The 23,900-nt window shown below is 46.2% G+C and overlaps 1 protein-coding gene across 1 annotated transcript in view; it reads right to left on the bottom strand.

Moving 5' to 3' along the window:
* Positions 1–21,144: 21,144 nt before the first annotated feature.
* The window catches only part of LOC134911749 (bifunctional protein GlmU-like), a 64,487-nt gene continuing 61,731 nt past the window's right edge, over positions 21,145–23,900 (bottom strand). The window contains exon 4 of the mRNA XM_063919800.1: positions 21,145–22,255. Within this exon, the coding sequence (XP_063775870.1) occupies positions 22,001–22,255 (255 nt within the window). The 3' untranslated portion in view covers positions 21,145–22,000. The remainder of the gene's footprint in view (positions 22,256–23,900) is intronic.

Below are 23,900 nucleotides of genomic sequence, written 5' to 3'. Positions count from 1 at the left end.
CTGGAGCGACTGCTGATGCTGACATCTGGTCCGGACTGAAGGACCTGACAACGATTACGGACATGTCGTCTACTGTCACTGCATATGATTCTCTCAACATTGATAGAATGGTGGAGGATTATATGAGTGACCGCATCCAAGTAGGCACGTCACACAGTCCGTACTTATACTGGCAGGAAAAAGAGGCAATTTGGAGGCCCTTGCACAAACTGGCTTTATTCTACCTAAGTTGCCCTCCCACAAGTGTGTACTCCGAAAGAGTGTTTAGTGCCGCCGCTCACCTTGTCAGCAATCGGCGTACGAGGTTACATCCAGAAAATGTGGAGAAGATGATGTTCATTAAAATGAATTATAATCAATTCCTCCGCGGAGACATTGACCAGCAGCAATTGCCTCCACAAAGTACACAGGGAGCTGAGATGGTGGATTCCAGTGGGGACGAATTGATAATCTGTGAGGAGGGGGATGTACACGGTGATATATCGGAGGGTGAAGATGAGGTGGACATCTTGCCTCTGTAGAGCCAGTTTGTGCAAGGAGAGATTAATTGCTTCTTTTTTGGGGGGGGTCCAAACCAACCCGTCATATCAGTCACAGTCGTGTGGCAGACCCTGTCACTGAAATGATGGGTTGGTTAAAGTGTGCATGTCCTGTTTTGTTTATACAACATAAGGGTGGGTGGGAGGGCCCAAGGATAATTCCATCTTGCACCTCTTTTTTCTTTTCTTTTTCTTTGCATCATGTGCTGATTGGGGAGGGTTTTTTGGAAGGGACATCCTGCGTGACACTGCAGTGCCACTCCTAGATGGGCCCGGTGTTTGTGTCGGCCACTAGGGTCGCTTATCTTTCTCACACAGTCAGCTACCTCATTGCGCCTCTTTTTTTCTTTGCGTCATGTGCTGTTTGGGGAGGGTTTTTTGGAAGGGACATCCTGCGTGACACTGCAGTGCCACTCCTAGATGGGCCCGGTGTTTGTGTCGGCCACTAGGGTCGCTTATCTTACTCACACAGCGACCTCGGTGCAAATTTTAGGACTAAAAATAATATTGTGAGGTGTGATGTGTTCAGAATAGGCTGAAAATGAGTGTAAATTATGTTTTTTGAGGTTAATAATACTTTGGGATCAAAATTACCCCCAAATTCTATGATTTAAGCTGTTTTTTAGGGTTTTTTGAAAAAAACACCCGAATCCAAAACACACCCGAATCCGACAAAAAAAATTCGGTGAGGTTTTGCCAAAACGCGGTCGAACCCAAAACACGGCCGCGGAACCGAACCCAAAACCAAAACACAAAACCCGAAAAATTTCAGGCGCTCATCTCTAGTTTCTAGGGCTTCCAGACTGGAGGAGAAGACATTGGTAATCTGAAAAATGTTGTCCCAATTAATCTGTATACCATGCTTCCATAAAGGAAGGATTACTGGGCAAAAGACCATGTAACAGTATTTTGTAAATGCCTGCTGATGTTGTATGAGTAGGAGCAACAGGATGGGAGCACATTGATCCAAAGGGTGTCACATCGCTAGCAAACATGGAGACCTCCCCAATGGAATATATAGAGTGTCGGACCTGTAGAAAGAACCAATAGTCTCTATCAGTAATACATGTCTCATCATAAAGCACCCCAAAGGACTTGAACCCACCCCAGAAACTAAGTGACTCAGTCTATCAATTCCCACTGCCAACCATAAGGACATAGTCCACCTAGAGGCCTCAGAGAAAAGGGTATTATTCATAATGGGAGTAAGTGGAGCTACCACCAAGGAAATGCCCTGTTTAGTGATAAGCCATCTCCAGGTCTCAAGCGTGGGACCTGCAGTGTACAGTCAGTTGGGCAAAGCACTCTATCTTGGAGCACCATGAGAGTACATTTAAATGGAGAGCCATACATGAGGTTTCCAGGTTCACCCATTGCTACTCCTTTGGGCCACTACTCCAATCTAAGACGCTACTCAGAACAATGGCCTGGTAATAGGTTGAGATCAGGGGAAACTTTTTTAACCCCTGGCACCTCTGTCAGAAAAGCACCCCATTCTTAAATCTAGGTTTCCAGCCTCCACAGAAAAAGTTAAGAATAAGATTGGGCACTTCAGTTAGGAAGTGAGAGGGAAGTCCCACTGGTCTAAAAAGTGTAAGCTTATCATGTCCTCCTCATCTCCATCACCAGAGCTTTCAGCAAGATCAGCAGCTGTCGCAGGAGTGAATAAATCTGCTGGATCTGGTGGGAAAGAAGAGGAAAAGTATAAGCTCATACTGAATTTGGGAGAGGTCTGTGAAGTGGAAACTAGATTTGGAGACCATATTTAAATGTTCACATGGCTAGAAGAAATACAGGAGAATTGCAGGCTTTATTGACACAATGAATATATATTCTTTATTTCCACACCTTGAAGTAAGTAGAACTCCACAAGGGGATGAGAAGAAAGGGCGTATTAATCTATCCTTGACATACAGAACTGTATTGGCTTTTTACAAGTTGGAAAATTAAAGCTAATTTCCTTGAAGATCGATTAAGACACAGACAATTGGAAAATACTTTACTATATGTTTTTTATTAGGCAGATAACTTCTTATGAGCTCTACAGCCTGCAAATCAAACTGAGGTAGGTATTAGGGCAAGAACATAACAAAAGTACTTTTGTAAGAACGCCACAAAAGTAATTAGCAAAATAAAGAACTGTAAAATGTATAAAACAGTCAGTCAAACTTGGAGATATACAAAGCCGCAGCAAGCATGCCATAATATAAGGAGAAGATCCATTTTAGATGACCTCAGCATTAGCAGCTGTGGAGTCGCTCCAGAGCCCGCACCTAGAGTGATAAATTTATTGCCAGTTTTCTCTTCATGGCAATGGCACAGCAAGGAACTCCAGGGGATACAACCAATAATATGAAAGAGAGGGTAGGCCGAGGGAGGCATAAAACTGTAGCACATCTTCAAAGTCACAAAGTATGTGGTGTGTCCCCTTATGCATGACCTGGATTCTTAGAGAGAAGCCCACCGGAATTTAATGTACCGTTCCTGAGTTCCTCGGTATGTGGGGAAGCATGTGCCACTGATGCAGAGTGTTCAAGAAGAGATCCTGATAGATTTGAATCGAGTGTCCATTAAAGTCAATATTTGGGCCTTTTTCAAAGTCTCCTCTTTGACTGTGTAATAATTAAAGCAATAGATATTATCCCAGGGACATTCTGAATGCATGCCTTTTGGACATGTATAGTTTGGACATGCACTGAGACTGGAGGGGGGAGGTTCAGGGGAAGTTTGAGGAAAAATTACTTCACATAAAGGATAGTGGACAAGTGAAATAGCTTCCCATCAGAGGTGGTAGAGGCTAAGACAGTAGAGCAATTTAAATATGCATGGGATAGACATAAGGATATCCATACAAAGAAATAAGGATCAAATAAGGTTTGAGATAAAAAAATATGGTAAAAAAAAAAAAGGGGGCAGACTAAATGGGCCAAGTGGTTCTTATCTGCCATCAAATTCTATGTTTCTATGTAAATAGAATCCAAGAGTCTGGATCTGCATCTAAGAGTTAATTGAATATTTTGGTGAACGCATCTTTGCTACCACTCTGCGGGACATCCTCTAATATACCCTAGACCCACAGGTTATTCCTAAGGCCCCTATTATCAAGGCATTGTTGCTTCTCAATCAGGACAGACCATTGTGAAGGTTGCCAAGTTTTGTATCCACCTAATCCCTATGTTCGTCCTATGACAACACCCTATTAGCAGCCTGGGTTAGATCAGACTAAAGAGAAGTGATATAGGTCCAAACAGTTTCCTGTATGCTCTTTTTCAGTTGTTTTGAATTGTGTTGGTAATCTTGTATAGTCGGAACAGATCTCAGGTGGTTTAATATTTCACTGACATCACAGAAGCCAACTTGAGAAGTGAGTGCAGTTTATGAGTGGAATGTCCATCTGAACTTCCTGAGGCCATGAGAGGAGACCCAGGGCCAGGCAAATTGATTATTGAACAAGAGACCACCCCAAACTGCTTTTCAGTGTTCGGAGAGAATTAGCTGGGGTAGCAGCAGCAATTTTAGTATAATACAGGCAGGCACAGCATAGATAAGTTGTCACATCTAAGGTTCTCATCAGCATAGTGTGGTTAAAGCATAGCATCCATCAACAGGGCATGAGGCTCAGTATCAGGGCCAGGTACTGTACAGTCCAGCTTTAAGGTATAGAATCATCAAAGTACAGCATAAAAAGCACAGACCAGGGATATACTTGAAAACTGGGGAGTATGGAAGATCCAGAGTCTGTGGAGACGGAATAAGGGTGATCTGTATCAGGGGACATCCCATTAACAGAAGAAGTCTGCCACTGTTGTCAACACTGACAGCTGGAACACTCTTATATAACAGTACTGACTTGGCACTTCTGCTAAAGGTCCAGACAATTAGGACTAAGTGACCTGACATGCAGCAGCAGTACCTAACCGTTATCCCACAAACCCACCTTCGCTAAACCATGGACTTCAACATGTTTCGCTGTTAGACCTGGTAACTGTTCCAGGAAGCGATTCTCTCCTCAAAGCACCCATTACTATGACATGCCACCTCTAAGGACATCTAATAATAAAGTCCTTTTTCATGGAAAAAGACTCTGTGGCTCCCTGCTCAAGTAGGAAGGCCAATCTAAATGCTCCTTCTTCACCCCTTGTATCTAAGTTCAATAATTTTGCTATGCAATACAATATGTGTATATAACTAGTTCCATACTTTTATACTTCTAGGCCATAATCAGCAAAGTACTCCCTGATCCACCTAGCTCGACCCATCAAATGATGTTGAATTCTTCACTTTATTCCAAGGTAGTCACCAATTTTACATGTACAATGAACAGAGCCAGCCCTAGGCATAGGCAAACTAGGCAAATACCTAGGGCATTTGCTATGCCTAGGGGCACCAGCAGCTTCTGCTGATTAAAATTATATGCGGCATGCCTATTTTCTGTGTGTAGCATTTTGTATGCAGATACAGCCACAGTCGCACACAGAATATAGGCATGCTGCATATAATTTTAAACAGCAGAAGCTGCTTGTGCATCCTAGCCACATAGCAATGCAAATAAGATGCATTTTCATCAAAAAAGGCGCTCGATGTTAGCAGAGCTGCCAGCTGACCCACGCCAGGCATCTCCTGCTGCATGGTGTATTGAGGCAAGATTTATCAGGACACAAGCTGTACTATGTTTTGAGAACTGTGGTGCTCTTTGTTACCTGTACTCCATTTTTGTTATTTAATTACTGTTATGCTAAGTTTTGTCTCCCTGTACTGTCCTTTGTACGGCGCTGCGTAACACTTGTGGCGCCCTATAAATAAAATGTAATAATAATAATAATAATAATAATAATAATAATAATCTGTATCCAAGCAGAGGCAGAAGTCATAGTGTAAACGGCCGTGTGAGCGATGTGTGTGAGTGGGTTGGTTGTGCAATAGTATCCGGAATATGTGTAAGGGGCATTATGCGTGTCATGTGTATAAATGCATTAATAATGTGCGGCATATGTGTAAGGGGTACTATGTGTGTCATGTGTATAAGGGCATTAATAATGTGCGGCATATGTGTAAGGGGCACTATGTGTGTGATTATGTGTATAAGGGCATTAATGATGTGCAGTATATGTGTAAGGGCATTATGTGTGTCATTATATGTATAAGGGCACTAATAATTGCGGCATATGTGTAAGGTACATTATGTGTATAAGGGCATTAATAAAGGTTGGCATAATGTGTAAGGTGCATTATGTTTATAAGGACATTAATAATGTGTGTCATATGTGTAAGGAGCATTACTGTGTGGTATTATGTGTATAAAGGCATTACTAATGTGTGGCATTCAGAGGCGTAGCTAGGGTTTTCGGAGCCCAGGGCAAGATGGAAAATGCCCCCCCCCCCCCAAATAAAATAAAAATAAAAACACAAAAAGGATGTGCGCGCCGAAAAATGGGCATGGCCACACACCAGAAGGGGTGTGTCCACACACCAGAAGGGGTGTGGCCACGCTCCAGAATGGGTGTGGCCACTGAAAATGGCCCACAGTGCCAGTTACATTGCCCCACAGTGCCCCATACAATGCCCCACAGTGCCGGATACATGCCCCACAGTGCCAGTTACATTGCCCCACAGTGCCGGATACATGCCCCACAGTGCCGTATACATGTCCCACAGTGCCAGATACATTGCCCCACAGTGCCAGATACATTGCCCCACAGTGCCAGATACATGCCCCACAGTGCCAGTTACATTGCCCCACAGTGCCAGATACATGCCCCACAGTGCCGGATGCATGCCCCACAGTGCCAGATACATTGCCTCACAGTGCCAGATACATTGCCCCACAGTGCCAGATACATGCCCCACAGTACCAGTAACATTGCCCCACAGTGCCAGTTACATTGCCCCACAGTGCCAGTTACATTGCCCCACAGTGCCAGATACATTGCCCCACAGTGCCAGATACATGCCCCACTCAGTGCCAGATACATGCCCCACAGTGCCAGTTACATTGCCCCACAGTGCCAGTTACATTGGCCCAATGTGCCAGTTACATTGCCCCACAGTGCCAGATACATGCCCCACAGTGCCAGATACATTACCCCACAGTGCCGGATACATGCCCCACAGTGCCGTATACATGCCCCACAGTGCCAGATACATTGCCCCACAGTGCCAGATACATTGCCCCATAGTGCCAGATACATGCCCCACAGTGCCAGTTACATTGCCCCACAGTGCCAGATACATGCCCCACTCAGTGCCAGATACATGCCCCACAGTGCCAGTTACATTGCCCCACAGTGCCGGATACATGCCCCACAGTGCCGGATGCATGCCCCACAGTGCCAGTTACATTGCCCCACAGTGCCGGATACATGCCCCACAGTGCCGGATGCATGCCCCACAGTGCCAGTTACATTGCCCCACAGTGCCGGATACATGCCCCACAGTGCCGGATGCATGCCCCACAGTGCCAGATACATGCCCCACTCAGTGCCAGATACATGCCCCACAGTGCCAGTTACATTGCCTCACAGTGCCAGTTACATTACCCCACTGTGCCAGTTACATTGCCCCACAGTGCCAGATACATGCCCCACAGTGCCAGATACATGCCCCACAGTGCCAGTTACATGCCCACAGTGCCAGGCCCCACTCAGTGCCAGTTACATGCCCCATTTGGTGCCAGATACATGCCCCACTGTGCTGCCGCTGCCGCCGCCCCCCTCTCCCCCCCCCCCGGTTACTCACCGGCCGCCTTGTTGTTGATATGTGAGCGGAGGAGAGCGCAGCGCCTCTCTGTCCCCTCACCGCTCCAGGTCTCCGGCGGCTGTCTGGCGCCGGTTCGCTAGCCAATCAGAGCTCACGGACCGGCAGCCAATCAGGAGCCGATCCGCAAACTCTGATTGGCTAACGCCGGAGACCGGACACAGCAGCGCTGCTGGCAGCGCTGCTAGTGCTGGCAGCGGCGGTGAGGGGAGGGAGAGACGGTGCGCTCTCCTCCCCTCACATTTAGGGTTGACGGGGGTGAGTGGGGCATGATGCCCTGGCCGCCGGCGGCGCTCCCTCTCCTGGGCCTGCCAAGGCGCCCAGGGCACGTGCCCCACTCGCCCTACCCTAGATACGCCTCTGGTGGCATTATGTGTATACAGTGCTCTACTGTGTGGTGTTACGTATAGAAAGGGCAATACTGTGTGGTCTAATGTGAATAAAGAGCAATATGGTGTAGTGTAATGTAAATAAGGAGCAATTCAGTGTGATAATAAAGTTGCAGTACTGTGTAGCGTAATTTCAATTGGGGGTACTATTGCGTGGCCATGCCCCTTGCAAGCAAAAACACACCCCTTTTTGAGAGCAGTGTTCCTATTTAAAATATAGGTAGTAGGAACACCAAAATAAGGACTTCTATGGGTGAGGGGTGATAGTGCTGGGAAAGGGGTGCAGGGTCATAGGCTGAACTAGTGGTGGTGCTAGGGGTCACCAGCCAAAATCTTGCCTCGAGCATCATATTGGTTAGGGCCGGCTCTGACAATGAATGCTTGTTGCATAAATTAAAGTGTATGTGCACCAAAACAATGTGTACATTAATAAATGAACCCTTCTGATTCCTGTTCCTGTGATCTCTGGTCTGTTTCGCAACACTTATACCTGTCTTTCCTATCTGGACATCTGGCTTCATCAAAGTGTATATGAACTTGTTCTGCTTGTCCTGGCAACGTGTTCTGTATAATCAGGACCGTAACTAGGTGTGTGCAGAGGTGGCAACGCACATAGCACTGCAGGGTAGGGCCCGCTGTTGGCGGCACTTGCCAATTATCTGATTTAATTACTTTCACATGCAACTTCCCCTTTTTGAAACCCAGCTTCTCCCGACCACCCCAGTCTCCTACCCTGACCCCTTCTGATGCTAATACCTATACAACGTTCATGAACTCAACTTGAGATTTCTTTGTTATTCAGTCACAATGTCCTTTATTACATTTTAAGATGCTGACATACCTGGGATTCAAACTCATTGCCTGCACATGCGCCTTATGTCTCTATTGGAAAAATGAGGGGTGGGAGGGGGGTGCCAATGCTCTCTCTGGCACAGGACATTAAAAAGTCTAGTTACGGATCTGTGTATAATTTTCAATCCTTTCCTGTCTGCTCTGATCATGTAATGTCCTGGTCATATTGATGCTTCTACCTGGCAATCCAGCCATTCCCTGTATGCAGAGCCGGATTAAGGGGGGACTCCGGGGGTAAGTACCCCTGGGCCCCTCAGTCTGAGAGGGCCCCCCTGCCACCAGCCACAGATCGGATCTCTGTTATAGATCCGATCCGCAGCTATGAGTTTCCTTGCAGGCACTGATTGCCGTCACTGCCGCCGGCGCCGCAGACCTTTGCTGGGTTGCTAGGTGACGGCTCAGCTAACCAATGGGCTGTACAGCTGCAGCCTGCGTCTCCTTTACTGGCTGGAGCGCAGGCTGAAGTGGAAACGGAGCAGCCTGTGGACTCGTGGAGCAGGGTAGATGTGCTCCGAGGAGAGCAGAGGATCTCTCCCTCTGCTCCTGTACTGTGTCTCTCGCAGCCTGTCTTTATCAGCAGCAAGACAAGTAAGACAGGCTGCATTGAATTTTTTCTTTGCTGTTAAGAATTAAATTTGAGTTAAGGCTCTGGGTCATATATATGCATGTATTATAATTATTTTTTTTTTTATGGTTTTCATTTTAGACCTGAGAGGGCCCCCCTGTCTTAAGTACCCCGGGCCCTCCGAAGTCTTAATCCGCCTCTGCCTGTATGTCATGTTTCGATATTCAGGTGTCACTGAACTAGAACGGTACAAGTGAAACTGTTTGCCCAGTATAAGATGCAAGTATGGTAAGACCTTAAACATTTCTCATAGATCTATATAGTGAGCATTACATTACCGAGAAATCCGTAAAAGATATCATGTATAGGTATAAATGTAGGAACCTATTATCTCCGGACATTGCCTTAGAATAAAAATAGAGAAGTTTGCACAGCGGAATAAACAGAGCCATGGGGTGGAGGCAGGGGCATCACTGGGAACAGTGACACCCGGTGCGCCTACATGCCCCCCTGCATGCGCCGAAGGTGAGCTTGACAAAAAAAGGTGTGGCCTCATGGGAAGAGGCATGGCCTCTTAGACAACCCTGTTTTCATCACTCCAGGGGTGTGGCCAGCATTCCCGTAGACTCGTTTGGCTGCACTGCCGGGTAGGTTGGCGTTTAGAAATCTTTGATGAGAATATACCAGTTAAAAAACCAAGATGATGGTTTGGTCAAGAGCAATGCTGCCATGAAAAGTTCCAACTTTGGTACTTTCAGGGGGTACAGCCAATTGGGGGCATATCTATGTCATGTTGTGCATATCAGGCCCCTGTTAAAATGCTGTGCCACACAATATTGGGGTGTTTCTATACCTCTTTGGCTAGCCCAAGCTCTCAGATAGGCCAAGCCTATATATCTGCCCAATCCCCCTTTGGGTGCTAGGCATTTTATGATTATGTGTATAATAAAAATGCTTTATAGCTTGTACACAGTGACAGTTGTCTTCTCAATACTTTAGAGTTTACAACTAATTTCAGTGTGTAAGTATGCCTAGATAATTGGACAACCACTTAAGACCTATCAAACAAATTAATGTACAGTATCCTCTAGCTAAATCAATTTAAAAAATGATAAATACAAATATGTACATCCTGAATATACAGTTCCATCAGACCTTACATTTTTAGTTTTAAAATAAACTGCACATATATGGTATCACTATATTTAGGTAAGCTGAGTAACATTTTAGGTACATCAATGGAAACTTGCTAACAATCTAGAAGTTACAAAAACAAAAAATACGGACATTACGGCCCTCATTCCGAGTTGATCGGTCGCAAGGCGAATTTAGCAGAGTTACACACGCTAAGCTGCCGCCTACTGGGAGTGAATCTTAGCTTCTTAAAATTGCGAACGATGTATTCGCAATATTGCGATTACTAACTACTTAGCAGTTTCAGAGTAGCTCCAGACTTACTCTGCCTGTGCGATCAGTTCAGTGCTTGTCGTTCCTGGTTGACGTCACAAACACACCCAGCGTTCGCCCAGGCACTCCCACCGTTTCTCCGGCCACTCCTGCGTTTTTTCCGGAAACGGTAGCGTTTTCAGCCACACGCCCCTGAAACGCCGTGTTTCCGCCCACTAACACCCATTTCCTGTCAATCACATTACGATCGCCGGAGCGAAGAAAAAGCCGTGAGTAAAAATACTTTCTTCATAGTAAAGTTACTTGGCGCAGTCGCAGTGCGAACATTGCGCATGCGTACTAAGCGGATTTTCACTGCGATGCGATGAAAAATACCGAGCGAACAACTCGGAATGAGGGCCTACATTTTTTCCACTTTTTTTTTTAATGCAAATATGCTAAATATGCTACAGTATGAGAAAGTACAATCTGTCTCTGTAAAAATATATATACTTAAGTATTATTGTAATTTTGTAAACTTAAAAAAGTTTCCAACACAATGAAAACTTTCCGGTCACAAAGGTGTACTTATTGCCACATTAAGCAATAAGTTCCAAGTCGCATATGTTTTGTGGCATTTTGTTACAGAATATTGTTTTAATACAAAAGATGCCACTTTCTGCAAAAAGCAGTATATTTCAAGGCTCATTTATAAAGAAACATGGGCCCTCATTCCGAGTTGTTCGCTCGGTGTTTTTCATCGCATCGCAGTGATAATCCGCTTAGTACGCATGCGCAATGTTCGCACTGCGACTGCGCCAAGTAACTTTACTATGAAGAAAGTAATTTTACTCACGGCTTTTTCTTCGCTCCGGCGAACGTAATGTGATTGACAGGAAATGGGTGTTACTGGGCGGAAACACAGCGTTTTAGGGGCGTGTGGCTGAAAACGTTACCGTTTCCGGAAAAAACGCAGGAGTGGCCGGAGAAACGGTGGGAGTGCCTGGGCAAACGCTGGGTGTGTTTGTGACGTCAACCAGGATCGACAAGCACTGAACTGATCGCACAGGCAGAGTAAGTCTGAAGCTACTCAGAAACTGCTAAGTCGTTTGTGATCGCAAAATTGCGCATACTTCGGTCGCAATATTAAGATGCTAAGATACACTCCCAGTAGGCGTAGGCTTAGCGTGTGTAACTCTGCTACATTCGCCTTGCGAGCGATCAACTCGGAATGAGGGCCATTGAAATGATATGTTTTACATTTTTGCTGTGTATTTTGGAATTCATGGTTCTTGAAATAATATTGATGTATTGTCTTTAGTGGAAGCTCAGTACAGGTTGAGTATCCCTTATCCAAAATGCTTGGGACCAGAGGTATTGTGGATATGGGATTTTTCCGTATTTTGGAATAATTGCATACCATAATGAGATATCATGGTGATGGCAGTGGCGTAACTAGAAATATTTCTTCCCCAAGCCAAAAAATTCTTCGGCGCCCCCCCCCCCCCCCCCCTTCATGCTCCATAATTGGGAGCAAGAAAGGGATAAATATGCGCGCGCCAAAGGCGCGCGCGTCAAAAAAGGGGCGTGGTTTTGTTGGAATGGGCGTGGTTTTGCATAAAGGGGCGTGGCATTGCAGGAAAAGACTACCTTATACCCCAGTTTTGCAACCTGCACGCCCATACGTTGGCCACCACAGGAAAGAAAAATAATCCTGATTCATGCCCCTTACATTATTTGTCATTTCTCTAACGTCCTAAGTGGATGCTGGGGACTCCGTAAGGACCATGGGGGAATAGCGGCTCCGCAGGAGACTGGGCACAAAAGTAAAGCTTTAGAACTACCTGGTGTGCACTGGCTCCTCCCCCTATGACCCTCCTCCAAGCCTCAGTTAGATCTTTGTGCCCGAACGAGAAGGGTGCACACTAGGTGGCTCTCCTGAGCTGCTTAGTGAAAAGTTTAGTTTTAGTTTTTTTATTTTCAGTGAGACCTGCTGGCAACAGGCTCACTGCATCGAGGGACTAAGGGGAGAAGAAGCGAACTCACCTGCGTGCAGAGTGGATTGGGCTTCTTAGGCTACTGGACATTAGCTCCAGAGGGACGATCACAGGCCCAGCCATGGATGGGTCCCAGAGCCGCGCCGCCGGCCCCCTTACAGAGCCAGAAGACAGAAGAGGTCCGGAAAATCGGCGGCAGAAGACGTCCTGTCTTCAACAAGGTAGCGCACAGCACTGCAGCTGTGCGCCATTGCTCTCAGCACACTTCACACTCCGGTCACTGAGGGTGCAGGGCGCTGGGGGGGGGGCGCCCTGAGACGCAATAAAAACACCTTGGATGGCAAAAAATGCATCACATATAGCTCCTGGGCTATATGGATGCATTTAACCCCTGCCAGAATACATAGAAAAACGGGAGATAAGCCCGCCGATAAGGGGGCGGAGCCTATCTCCTCAGCACACTGGCGCCATTTTCCCTCACAGCTCCGTTGGAGGGAAGCTCCCTGGCTCTCCCCTGCAGTCACTACACTACAGAAAGGGTTAAAAAAGAGAGGGGGGGCACTAATTACGCGCAGTATTAAATAAAACAGCAGCTATAAGGGGAAAAACACTTATATAAGGTTATCCCTGTATATATATAGCGCTCTGGTGTGTGCTGGCAAACTCTCCCTCTGTCTCCCCAAAGGTCTAGTGGGGTCCTGTCCTCTATCAGAGCATTCCCTGTGTGTGTGCTGTATGTCGGTACGTTTGTGTCGACATGTATGAGGAGAAAAATGATGTGGAGACGGAGCAGATTGCCTGTAATAGTGATGTCACCCCCTAGGGGGTCGACACCTGAGTGGATGAACTGTTGGAAGGAATTACGTGACAGTGTCAGCTCTGTATAAAAGACAGTGGTTGACATGAGACAGCCGGCTACTCAGCTTGTGCCTGTCCAGACGTCTCATAGGCCGTCAAGGGCTCTAAAGCGCCCGTTACCTCAGATGGCAGATATAGACGCCGACACGGATACTGACTCCAGTGTCGACGGTGAAGAGACGAATGTGACTTCCAGTAGGGCCACACGTTACATGATTGAGGCAATGAAAAATGTTTTACACATTTCTGATAATACGAGTACCACCAAAAAGGGGTATTATGTTCGGTGAGGAAAAACTACCTGTAGTTTTCCTGAATCTGAGAAATTAAATGAGGTGTGTGATGATGCGTGGGTTTCCCCCGATAACAACTGATAATTTCTAAAATGTTATTGGCATTATATCCTTTCCCGCCAGAGGTTAGGGTGCGTTGGGAAACACCCCCTAGGGTGGATAAAGCGCTCACACGCTTGTAAGGGCTCTACCCTCTCCTGAGATGGCCGCCCTTAAGGATCCTGCTGATAGAAAGCAGGAGGGTATCCTAAAATGTATTTACACACATACTGGTGTTATACTGCGACCAGCAATCGCCTCAGCCTGTATGTGCAGTGCTGGGTTGGCGTGGTCGGATTCCCTGACTGAAAATATTGATACCCTAGATAGGGACAGTATATTTTTGCCTATAGAGCATTTAAAAGATGCATTTCTATATATGCGTGATGCACAGCAGAATATTTGCCGTCTGGCATCAAGTCTAAGTGCGTTGTCCATTTCTACCAGTAGAGGGTTATGGACACGACAGTGGTCAGGTGATGCGGATTTCAAACGGCATTTGGAAGTATTGCCTTATTAAGGGGAGGAGTTATTTGGGGTCGGTCTTTCAGACCTGGTGGCCACGGCAACAGCTGGGAAATCCACGTTTGTACCCCAGGTCGCCTCTCAACATGAGAAGACGCCGTATTATCAGGCACAGTCTTTTCGTGGACAAGCGGGCAAAAGGTTCCTCATTTCTGCCCCGTGACAGAGGGAGAGGAAAAAAGGCTGCAGAAATCAGCCAGTTCCCAGGAACAGAAACCCTCTCCCGCCTCTGCCAAGCCCTCAGTATGACGCTGGGGCTTTACAAGCAGAATCAGGCACGGTGGGGGGCCCGTCTCAATGAATTTCAGCGCGCAGTGGGCTCACTCGCAAGTAGACCCCTGGATCCTTCAGGTGATATCTCAGGGGTACAAATTGGAATTCGAGACGTCTCCCCCTCGCCGTTTCCTAAAGTCGGCTTTACCGATGTCTCCTTCTGACAGGGAGACAGTTTTGGAAGCCATTCACAAGCTGTATTCCCAGCAGGTGATAATCAAGGTACCCCTCCTGCAACAGGGAACGGGGTATTATTCCACACTGTTGTGGTACCGAAGCCGGACGGCTCGGTGAGACCGATTCTAAATCTAAAATCTTTGAACACTTACATACAGAGGTTCAAATTCAAGATTGAGTCACTCAGAGCAGTGATTGCGAACCTGGAAGAAGGGGACTACATGATGTCTCGGGACATCAAGGATGCTTACCTTCATGTCCAAATTTACCCTTCTCACCAAGGGTACCTCAGGTTTATGGTACAGAACTGTCACTATCAGTTCAGACGCTGCCGTATGGATGGTCCACAGCACCCCGGGTCTTTACCAAGGTAATGGCCGAAATGATGATATTCCTTCGAAGGAAGGGAATTTTAGTTATCCCTTACTTGGACGATTCCCTGATAAGGGTAAGATCCAGGGAACAGTTGGAGGTCGGTGTAGCACTATCTCAGGTAGTGTTACGGCAGCACGATTGGATTCTCAATATTCCAAAATCGCAGCTGGTTCCGACGACTCGTCTTCTGTTCCTAGGGATGATCCTGGACACAGTCCAGAAAAAGGTGTTTCTCCCGGAGGAGAAAGCCAGGGAGTTATCCGAGCTAGTCAGGAACCTCCTAAAACCGAGCCAAGTCTCAGTGCATCAATGCACAAGGGTTCTGGGTAAAATGGTGGCTTCCTACGAAGCAATCCCATTCGGCAAATTCCACGCAAGAACTTTCCAGTGGGACCTGCTGGACAAATGGTCCGGGTCGCATCTTCAGATGCATCAGCGGATAACCCTGTCACCAAGAACAAGGGTGTCCCTCCTGTGGTGGTTGCAGAGTGCTCATCTTCTAGAGGGCCGCAGATTCGGCATTCAGGACTGGGTCCTGGTGACCACGGATGCCAGCCTGCGAGGCTGGGGAGCAGTCACACAGGGAAGGAATTTCCAGGGCTTATGGTCAAGCCTGGAGACATCACTTCACATAAATATCCTGAAGCTAAGGGCCATTTACAATGCTCTAAGCTTAGCAAGACCTCTGCTTCAAGGTCAGCCGGTGTTGATCCAGTCGGACAACATCACGGCAGTCACCCACGTAAACAGACAGGGTGGCACAAGAAGCAGGAGGGCAATGGCAGAAGCTGCAAGGATTCTTCGCTGGGCGGAAAATCATGTGATAGCACTGTCAGCAATTCCGGGAGTGGACAACTGGGAAGCAGACTTCCTCAGCAGACACGACTTCCACCCGGGAGAGTGGGGACTTCACCCAGAAGTCTTCCACATGATTATAAACCGTTGGGAAAAACTCGACAGGTATTGCGCCAGGTCAAGGGACCCTCAGGCAATAGCTGTAGACGCTCTGGTAACACCGTGGGTGTACCAGTCAGTGTATGTGTTCCCTCATCTGCCTCTCATACCCAAGGTACTGAGATTGATAAGATGGATGAGGAGTAAGCACTATATTCGTGGCTCCGGATTGGCCAAGAAGGACTTGGTAACCGGAACTTCAAGAGATGCTCACGGAGGATCCGTGGCCTCTACCTCTAAGAAGGGACCTGCTCCAGCAAGGACCCTGTCTGTTCCAAGACTTACCGCGACTGCGTTTGATGGCATGGCGGTTGAACGCCGGATCCTGAAGGAAAAAAGGCATTCCGGATGAAGTCATCCCTATCCTGATCAAAGCCAGGAAGGATGTAACCGCAAAACATTATCACCGCATTTGGCGAAAATATGTTGCGTGGTGCGAGGCCAGTAAGGCCCGACGGAGGAAATTCAATTGGGTCGATTCCTACATTTCCTGCAAACAGGAGTGTCTATGGGCCTGAAATTGGGGTCCATTAAGGTTCAAATTTCGGCCCTGTCAATTTTCTTCCAAAAAGAACTAGCTTCAGTCCCTGAAGTTCAGACGTTGTAAAAGGGGTACTGCATATACAGCCTCCTTTTGTGCCTCCAGTGGCACCTTGGGATCTCAATGTAGTTTTTGGGTTCCAAAAAGTCACATTGGTTTGAACCACTTAAATCTGTGGAGTTAAAATATCTCACATGGAAAGTGGTCATGCTGTTGGCCCTGGCCTGGGCCAGGCGCGTGTCAGAATTGGCGGCTTTATCCTGTAAAAGCCCTTATCTGATTTTCCATTCGGACAGGGCGGAAGTGAGGACTCGTCCTCAGTTTCTCCCTAAGGTGGTTTCAGCGTTTCACCTGAACCAACCTATTGTGGTGCCTGCGGCTACTAGGGACTTGGAGGACTCCAAGTTGCTAGACGTTGTCAGGGCCCTGAAAATATATGTTTCCAGGACGGCTGGAGTCAGAAAATCTGACTCGCTGTTTATCCTGTATGCACCCAACAAGCTGGGTGCTCCTGCTTCTAAGCAGACTATTGCTCGTTGGATTTGTAGTACAATTCAGCTTACACATTCTGTGGCAGGCCTGCCACAGCCAAAAATCTGTAAATGCCCACTCCACAAGGAAGATGGGCTCATCTTGGGCGGCTGCCCGAGGGGTCTCGGCTTTACAACTTTGCCGAGCAGCTACTTGGTCAGGAGCAAATACGTTTGTAAAATTCTACAAAATTGATACCCTGGCTGAGGAGGACCTGGAGTTCTCTCATTTGGTGCTGCAGAGTCATCCGCACTCTCCCGCCCGTTTGGGAGCTTTGGTATAATCCCCATGGTCCTTACGGAGTCCCCAGCATCCACTTAGGAAGTTAGAGAAAATAAGAATTTACTTACCGATAATTCTATTTCTCGTAGTCCGTAGTGAATGCTGGGCGCCCATCCCAAGTGCGGATTGTCTGCAATACTGGTACATAGTTATTGTTACCAAAAAAAAAAAAAATCGGGTTATTGCTGTAGTGAGCCATCTTTTCTAGAGGCTCCTCTGTTATCATGCTGTTAACTGGGTTTAGATCACGAGTTGTACGGTGTGATTGGTGTGGCTGGTATGAGTCTTACCCGGGATTCAAAATCCTTCCTTATTGTGTACGCTCGTCCGGGCACAGTATCCTAACTGAGGCTTGGAGGAGGGTCATAGGGGGAGGAGCCAGTGCACACCAGGTAGTTCTAAAGCTTTACTTTTGTGCCCAGTCTCCTGCGGAGCCGCTATTCACCCATGGTCCTTACGGAGTCCCCAGCATCCACTACGGACTACGAGAAATAGAATTATCGGTAAGTAAATTCTTATTTTTTCCTCCTTATAGTAATGCCCAGTATACATTATGCCACATACTGCAATGGCCCTTAGACATTATGCCGCACACAATAATGCACATGACACAATATGCACACACTGTAATGCCCCCGACACATTATGCCACACAACGTAATGCCTGTGACACATTATGCCACACACCGTAATGCCTGTGACACATTATGACAGGAATCGCAATGCCCGTTATACATTATGCTACACACTGCAATGCCCCTGATACATTATAGCACATACAAAGTCTGTGACACATTATGACACACACCGCAATGTCCGTGATACATTATGCCACACACTGCAATGACCCTGAGACATTATACCACATATCACAATGCCCGCGATATAGTATACCATACACCGCAATGCCTGTGACACATTATGACACACACTGCAATGTCCGTGATACGTTATGCCACACACCGTAATGCCCATTACACATTAAGTCCTACAGTAAGGCTTCTAATAACTTTTCAATTACCTGCTCGTTGTCAGGGGTTTCATGCACTGGGTGTCATGCTCGTTGCCAGGGGTTTCATGCTCTTGGTTCCATGCACGGTGCCAGGGGTTTTCATGCTCAGGGTGTCATGCTCGTTGCCAGGGGTTTCATGCACTGGGTGTCATGCTCGTTGCCAGGTGTTTCATGCACTGGGTGTCATGCTCGTTGCCAGGTGTTTCATGCACTGGGTGTCATGCTCGTTGCTAGGAGGTAGTCCTTGTTGCTAGGGCTGTGCTCCCAGTGCCACATATGTCCCCAGTGCCAGATATTCCCCCACGGTGCCAGGTACTCACATGCCCCAGTGCCAAATATAGCCCCCCCCCCATGTGCCAGGTACACATATACCCCCCCAGTGCCACATATGCCCCCAGTGCCAGATATTCCCCCCCAGTGCCACATATGCCCCCAGTGCCAGATATGCCCCCAGTGTCATATATTCCCCCCCAGTGCCATATATGCCCCCAGTGCCATATATGCCCCCAGTGCCAGATATTCCCCCCCAGTGCCACATATGCCCCCAGTGCCAGATATGCCCCCAGTGCCATATATTCCCCCCCAGTGCCATATATGCCCCCAGTGCCATATATGCCCCCAGTGCCAAATATTCCCCCCCAGTGCCATATATGCCCCCAGTGCCAGATATTCCCCCCGTGCCATATATGCCCCCAGTGCCAGATATCCCCCCCCAGTGCCATATATGCCCCCAGTGCCAGATATTCCCCCCCAGTGCACATATGCCCCCCAGTGCCACATATGCCCACAGTGCCATATATTCCCCCCCAGTGCCAAATATGCCCCCAGTGCCAGATATTCCCCCCAGTGCCATATATGCCCCCAGTGCCAGATATTCCACCCCAGTGCCATATATGCCCCAGTGCCAGATATTCCCCCCCCAGTACCAGATATTCCCCACCCCCCCAGTGCCATATATGCCCCCAGTGCCAGATATTCCCCCCCAGAGCCATATATGCCCCAGTGCCAGATATTCCCCCCAGTGCCATATATGCCCCAGTGCCAGATATCCCCCCCCCCTCCCGCTTTTTGGAGGGACACGGAGGGCACAGCTCACCTCTCCTGTGTCCCTCCTGCTGCATCATCTTCGGCGGCCGCGGGTCTAATAGGGGGAAGTGCCGGTTCGTGAGCCAATTAGAGCTCACGGATGGCACTTTCCCCTATTAGACCCGCGGCCGCCGGAGATGATGCAGCAGGAGGGACACAGGGAGGCGCGCTGTGCCCTCTGTGTCCCTCCAAAAAGCGGCGGAGGGAAGGAGACTGCAGACTGACATGCGGACGCTCGTCCGCATGTCAGTCTGCTGTAAATCAGTGGCGCCCCCGCAGCCCCTCGCCCCCAAGCCACCGCGAGGGCTGCGGGGGCAGTAGTTACGCCACTGGGTGATGGGACCTAAATCTAGACATATAATGCATTTATGTTTCATATACACCTTATACACACAGCCTGAAGGTCATTTTAGCCAATATTTTTTGTAACTTTGTGCATTGAACAAAGTGTGTGTGCATTTACTCAATTCATTTATGTTTCATATACACCTCATACACACAGCCTGAAGGTCATTTAATACAATATTTTTAATAACTGTGTGTATTAAACAAAGTTTGTGTACATTGAGCCATCAAAAAACAAAGGTTTCACTATCTCAGTCTCTCTCAAAAAAGTCCGTATTTCGGAATATTCCGTATTTCGGAATATTTGGATATGGGATACTCAACCTGTAATAGAACTCAGAATTAGGCTGCCAGTGCTGGCACTGTCATTCATTTGCTATCACTATGTCATGGTGCTGTAAAAGACATACAAGATCCCTCAATAGGAGACGCAAGGAGGAAACAAGAACAGCATTTAATTCATTCAAGCACAGGGAGTTACTGTTCCCGAGACTTTACCAGCCTCATTTTATAGCCTCCCAACCAATTGGCTTTTGTGCGACATTTCTTACCTTCTAGGGATTAACATAAGACTGCATTGCTGTGTAAAGAGGAATGAACTCTGTGAACTTGCTCCTCTTTTTTTCAGATATATTAACTATGATCATTTGTCACTAAAATGAGTTTCTTGACATTCTGTTCCATAGCAGCCAGAGAGGAATGTATCTCTCCACAATTCTGCGCTACAGTAAAAAGAAGCCACTTTATGATGTGGTGTCACTTTTATTCCGATGGATAAAGCACAGTCAGTTGCTGAAAAGCCAGACTGTTCAACCACGCTTATAATTATAAAAAAATATTTAAAAATTCTATTTTTTTATATGCCAATATCAGATGTTTGTTGAACAGGATGGGATAGATCAATAATCAAGTCACTCATATGATGTTCTAAATGTGAAATATTCATTTACGGTAAAAGAAAAAAAAAATACCCTTAAGAGGAATGCAAGTAAATACTGTCTGTAGGACACTTCATACAGCTATGGGAGAGTCATAGAGAAGAGGCTGATTTAATAAAGTGTTTTTAGAGCAACTCTAGACATGAAGACTTATTAAATGGAGCTAAGTGACAGTTCTTCATTATGAGTATTGAAATAATTTGGAAGATTTTTTGTTTTACGCTAAAACGTTGCGTCTTTCATAAAAATGATATGTTGTTAATTGTTACATCATATTTGCTCTAATGACACTTTATATAATTAAGCAGTATTTACTTTTATATTACTGAAAGGCTTACTGTCACCATTGTCAGTTGGATTGATCATTTATTGGCAGCTAGTTACAGATAAAATATACTACTGAAAAACTAACATCAAGGCGCCACAACAATAAATAGAACAAAAGGTCTTTTTAATTATACAGTTAAAAATCAGCATAATCTCCTGTTGTAGATAAAATAAGAATGTATACCAAAAGAACAGCTGAATAAACATCACATACAACTTTTTTTTTATTATGTTGCTGATGTATTTAAAGAAGTGTATGTAATATTTTCCTTCTGTTACCTAACATGATATGTTATTATTAATCTAATATAATGACAACACCATACTTTAGATTTCAGGACATTTGTTTGTCAGTTTGTTGTAGGGATTGCAGAATTCTATATGTGCAAATAATCAGGCATTGAACTTGTCTGTACATAGCTAGTCTAGCAATTAAATCCAAATAAGTGTGAGTAGTTTGTGTGTGTAAACAGTATACAGCAGGGGCAGGCAGTACAGCCATCCTAACGCCTGCTTTATACCCATGTCACGCATTCCTGATAACTCTCCTCCGTGCTTGTTTCAGATGTCCCTCCCAATTAGTGTTATAGTAACCGTGTAAAGATGAGCAAACAGTACATTCATTACCCCTCTGAGCAATTGTCACTGTCCTACACCCGCTCTGGGCCAATCAGTCTCGTAAAATCCCTGTAGAACAGTTCAGCCAAAGCTGGCAAGAGAAGAAAGATCCCTGAATGCTAAATGCACCACATGCTGATAAACAGCAGAAATTAATGTCTAGACATTTAAAGAATTTACTGAGCTGATTTTACTGTGTGTATTTTATACATGACTGATTATGTTGCACGGAATCAAATGCTTACAATCAATACAACAATGCAATGAGCAGCCTAAAGACATGCTCTGCAGCAAATTTATCTCATTCGCTTGCTTATAACGGAAAAATGGCACATCATTTACAAGCTAGGCAGTTTTTTCCGAGCGAGATCTAATGACGAGCTCTGGGAAGCCTGTGCGTTCGTCCATCTCCCGAGAGAACTGAAGGTCGCTGAGTTCTCCAATCATTATTTCTGCAGTAGTGAAGACCTCCAGGTCTCCCATAGCATGACCACCGATGGTCTTCCCATCCTTGTCAGACAGTGCGATATGCAGGTGGGCATGTTCATTCAATGTTCCAACCAAGGAAACTATTTCAAGTCTCTCTTTTAAATATATTATCTGAAAAAGAGAAGTAACATTTAAAATTGTATTTGTGATAAGTGCAGAGCCCAGTTTTCATTTTTTTTTTAAATATCTTTATTTGTTAACGCATGGAACAAACAATAGACATATCCAGTACTTTTACTTGTGCAGAGAAAAAAGAATATCGTGAATACAAGAAAGTTAAAAAAAAATCAGGTGCGTGGACATCAATGCCACATAGCCATGAAACAATTTTATAGGTGAATTTATATATCCCCCGGTGGCTGCCTGCCAACATGAGTATACCAGAGGCTCCAGATCACATGAAACTTGTCAACCTTATGGTGGAGAAGGGATGTAATGTTCTCCATTGAGGCCAATTACCAAGCTTTATTGATTAAGGCCAAAATAGACTGGGTGCGTTAGGTTATTTCCAGTTTGTGGGAATGAGATATGTAGCTGCATTATGGGGCTAATTCAGGTTGTATCGCAAATCCGATCCAACCGGAATTTTTGCGGTCAGCCCGCGGGCACATGTCCAGCGTCCGTACTGCACATGCGCCTGCACTTTCTGCGGGGGGGCTTCAAAAATGTGATCGCCTCTGCCTGTCAATCAGGCAGAGGCGGTTGCGGGGTGGGGGGGTTGGGCAGCGCTCCATTTCCAGGCAGGTGAGATTTATGCCCCTGGTCACTCGGTCACTCTCTCCAACTAGTTTCAACGCACCTGGCGTCTTTCTCAAGGATCTTGATCTTGAGAAAGACGCCAGGTGCATTGAAACTGGTTGGAGAGACTGACCAGGGGCATAAATCTTTTTTACACAGCATCTGACTTAAGGTCTCACCTGGAGCACAAGACAACCTGGGGTTTCAGTTTCCTAATGAATTGGTGAATATGTCAACTGACCACATTTGCTGATGTACTAAGTTTATGTTCCCTATTTTAATGCTGTTTTTTTAAAAATGAATCCAGTGTTTTTATCATATGGAAGTATACTTCATTAATTACCATATGATTATGAGTCTGGTGACGAGGAAAAAGAAACCTTGATGTGCATATACACAGCAGGCTTACATGTAAGCATCGTGTAAACAGCCATTCATTATTCCACACGGTGGTGATTTTCCAGTGAAGCTACGGGAAGCACCTGTTGGGGAAGAATCTGTGGTGAGACAGAATCTGTGTGCCACGATCATTTCCTCCTATGAATGTGCCACGATCATGTCCTCCTATGAATGTGCCACGATCATGTCCTCCTATGAATGTGCCACGATCATGTCCTCCTATGAATGTGCCACGATCATTTCCTCCTATGAAGCACTTTATACCATATGTTTATGCAATATTACACTATTGTATTCATTTTGTATTTTTTTTCATGGTAAAACCTGCAACCAAACCTTAACCTGAAAAGAATCTTGGTTGGAGAAAAAAAACCTTTGGGACATTGGTAGCTATACAAACATATTATTGAAGCACTATTTGATGTTTGTTGTATATTATATCAGGTACATTGTCTAGTCTGTACCCATTATATGCATGCTTCTGCGGGTCACTAGCGACATCCACCATCGGCCGTGCAGCAGGGCTGACGTGGGACATCGCTAGCGATTACATGCTGCAGAAAATGTTTTCAGACAGATCCCATGCATCAGGGATAGGGCATACGGATAGCGGTGTGTA

The sequence above is a fragment of the Pseudophryne corroboree genome, chromosome 4 (assembly GCF_028390025.1).
Source record: "Pseudophryne corroboree isolate aPseCor3 chromosome 4, aPseCor3.hap2, whole genome shotgun sequence".
NCBI classification, from domain to species: domain Eukaryota; kingdom Metazoa; phylum Chordata; class Amphibia; order Anura; family Myobatrachidae; genus Pseudophryne; species Pseudophryne corroboree.
This window is presented reverse-complemented; position numbering and strand designations above follow the sequence as displayed.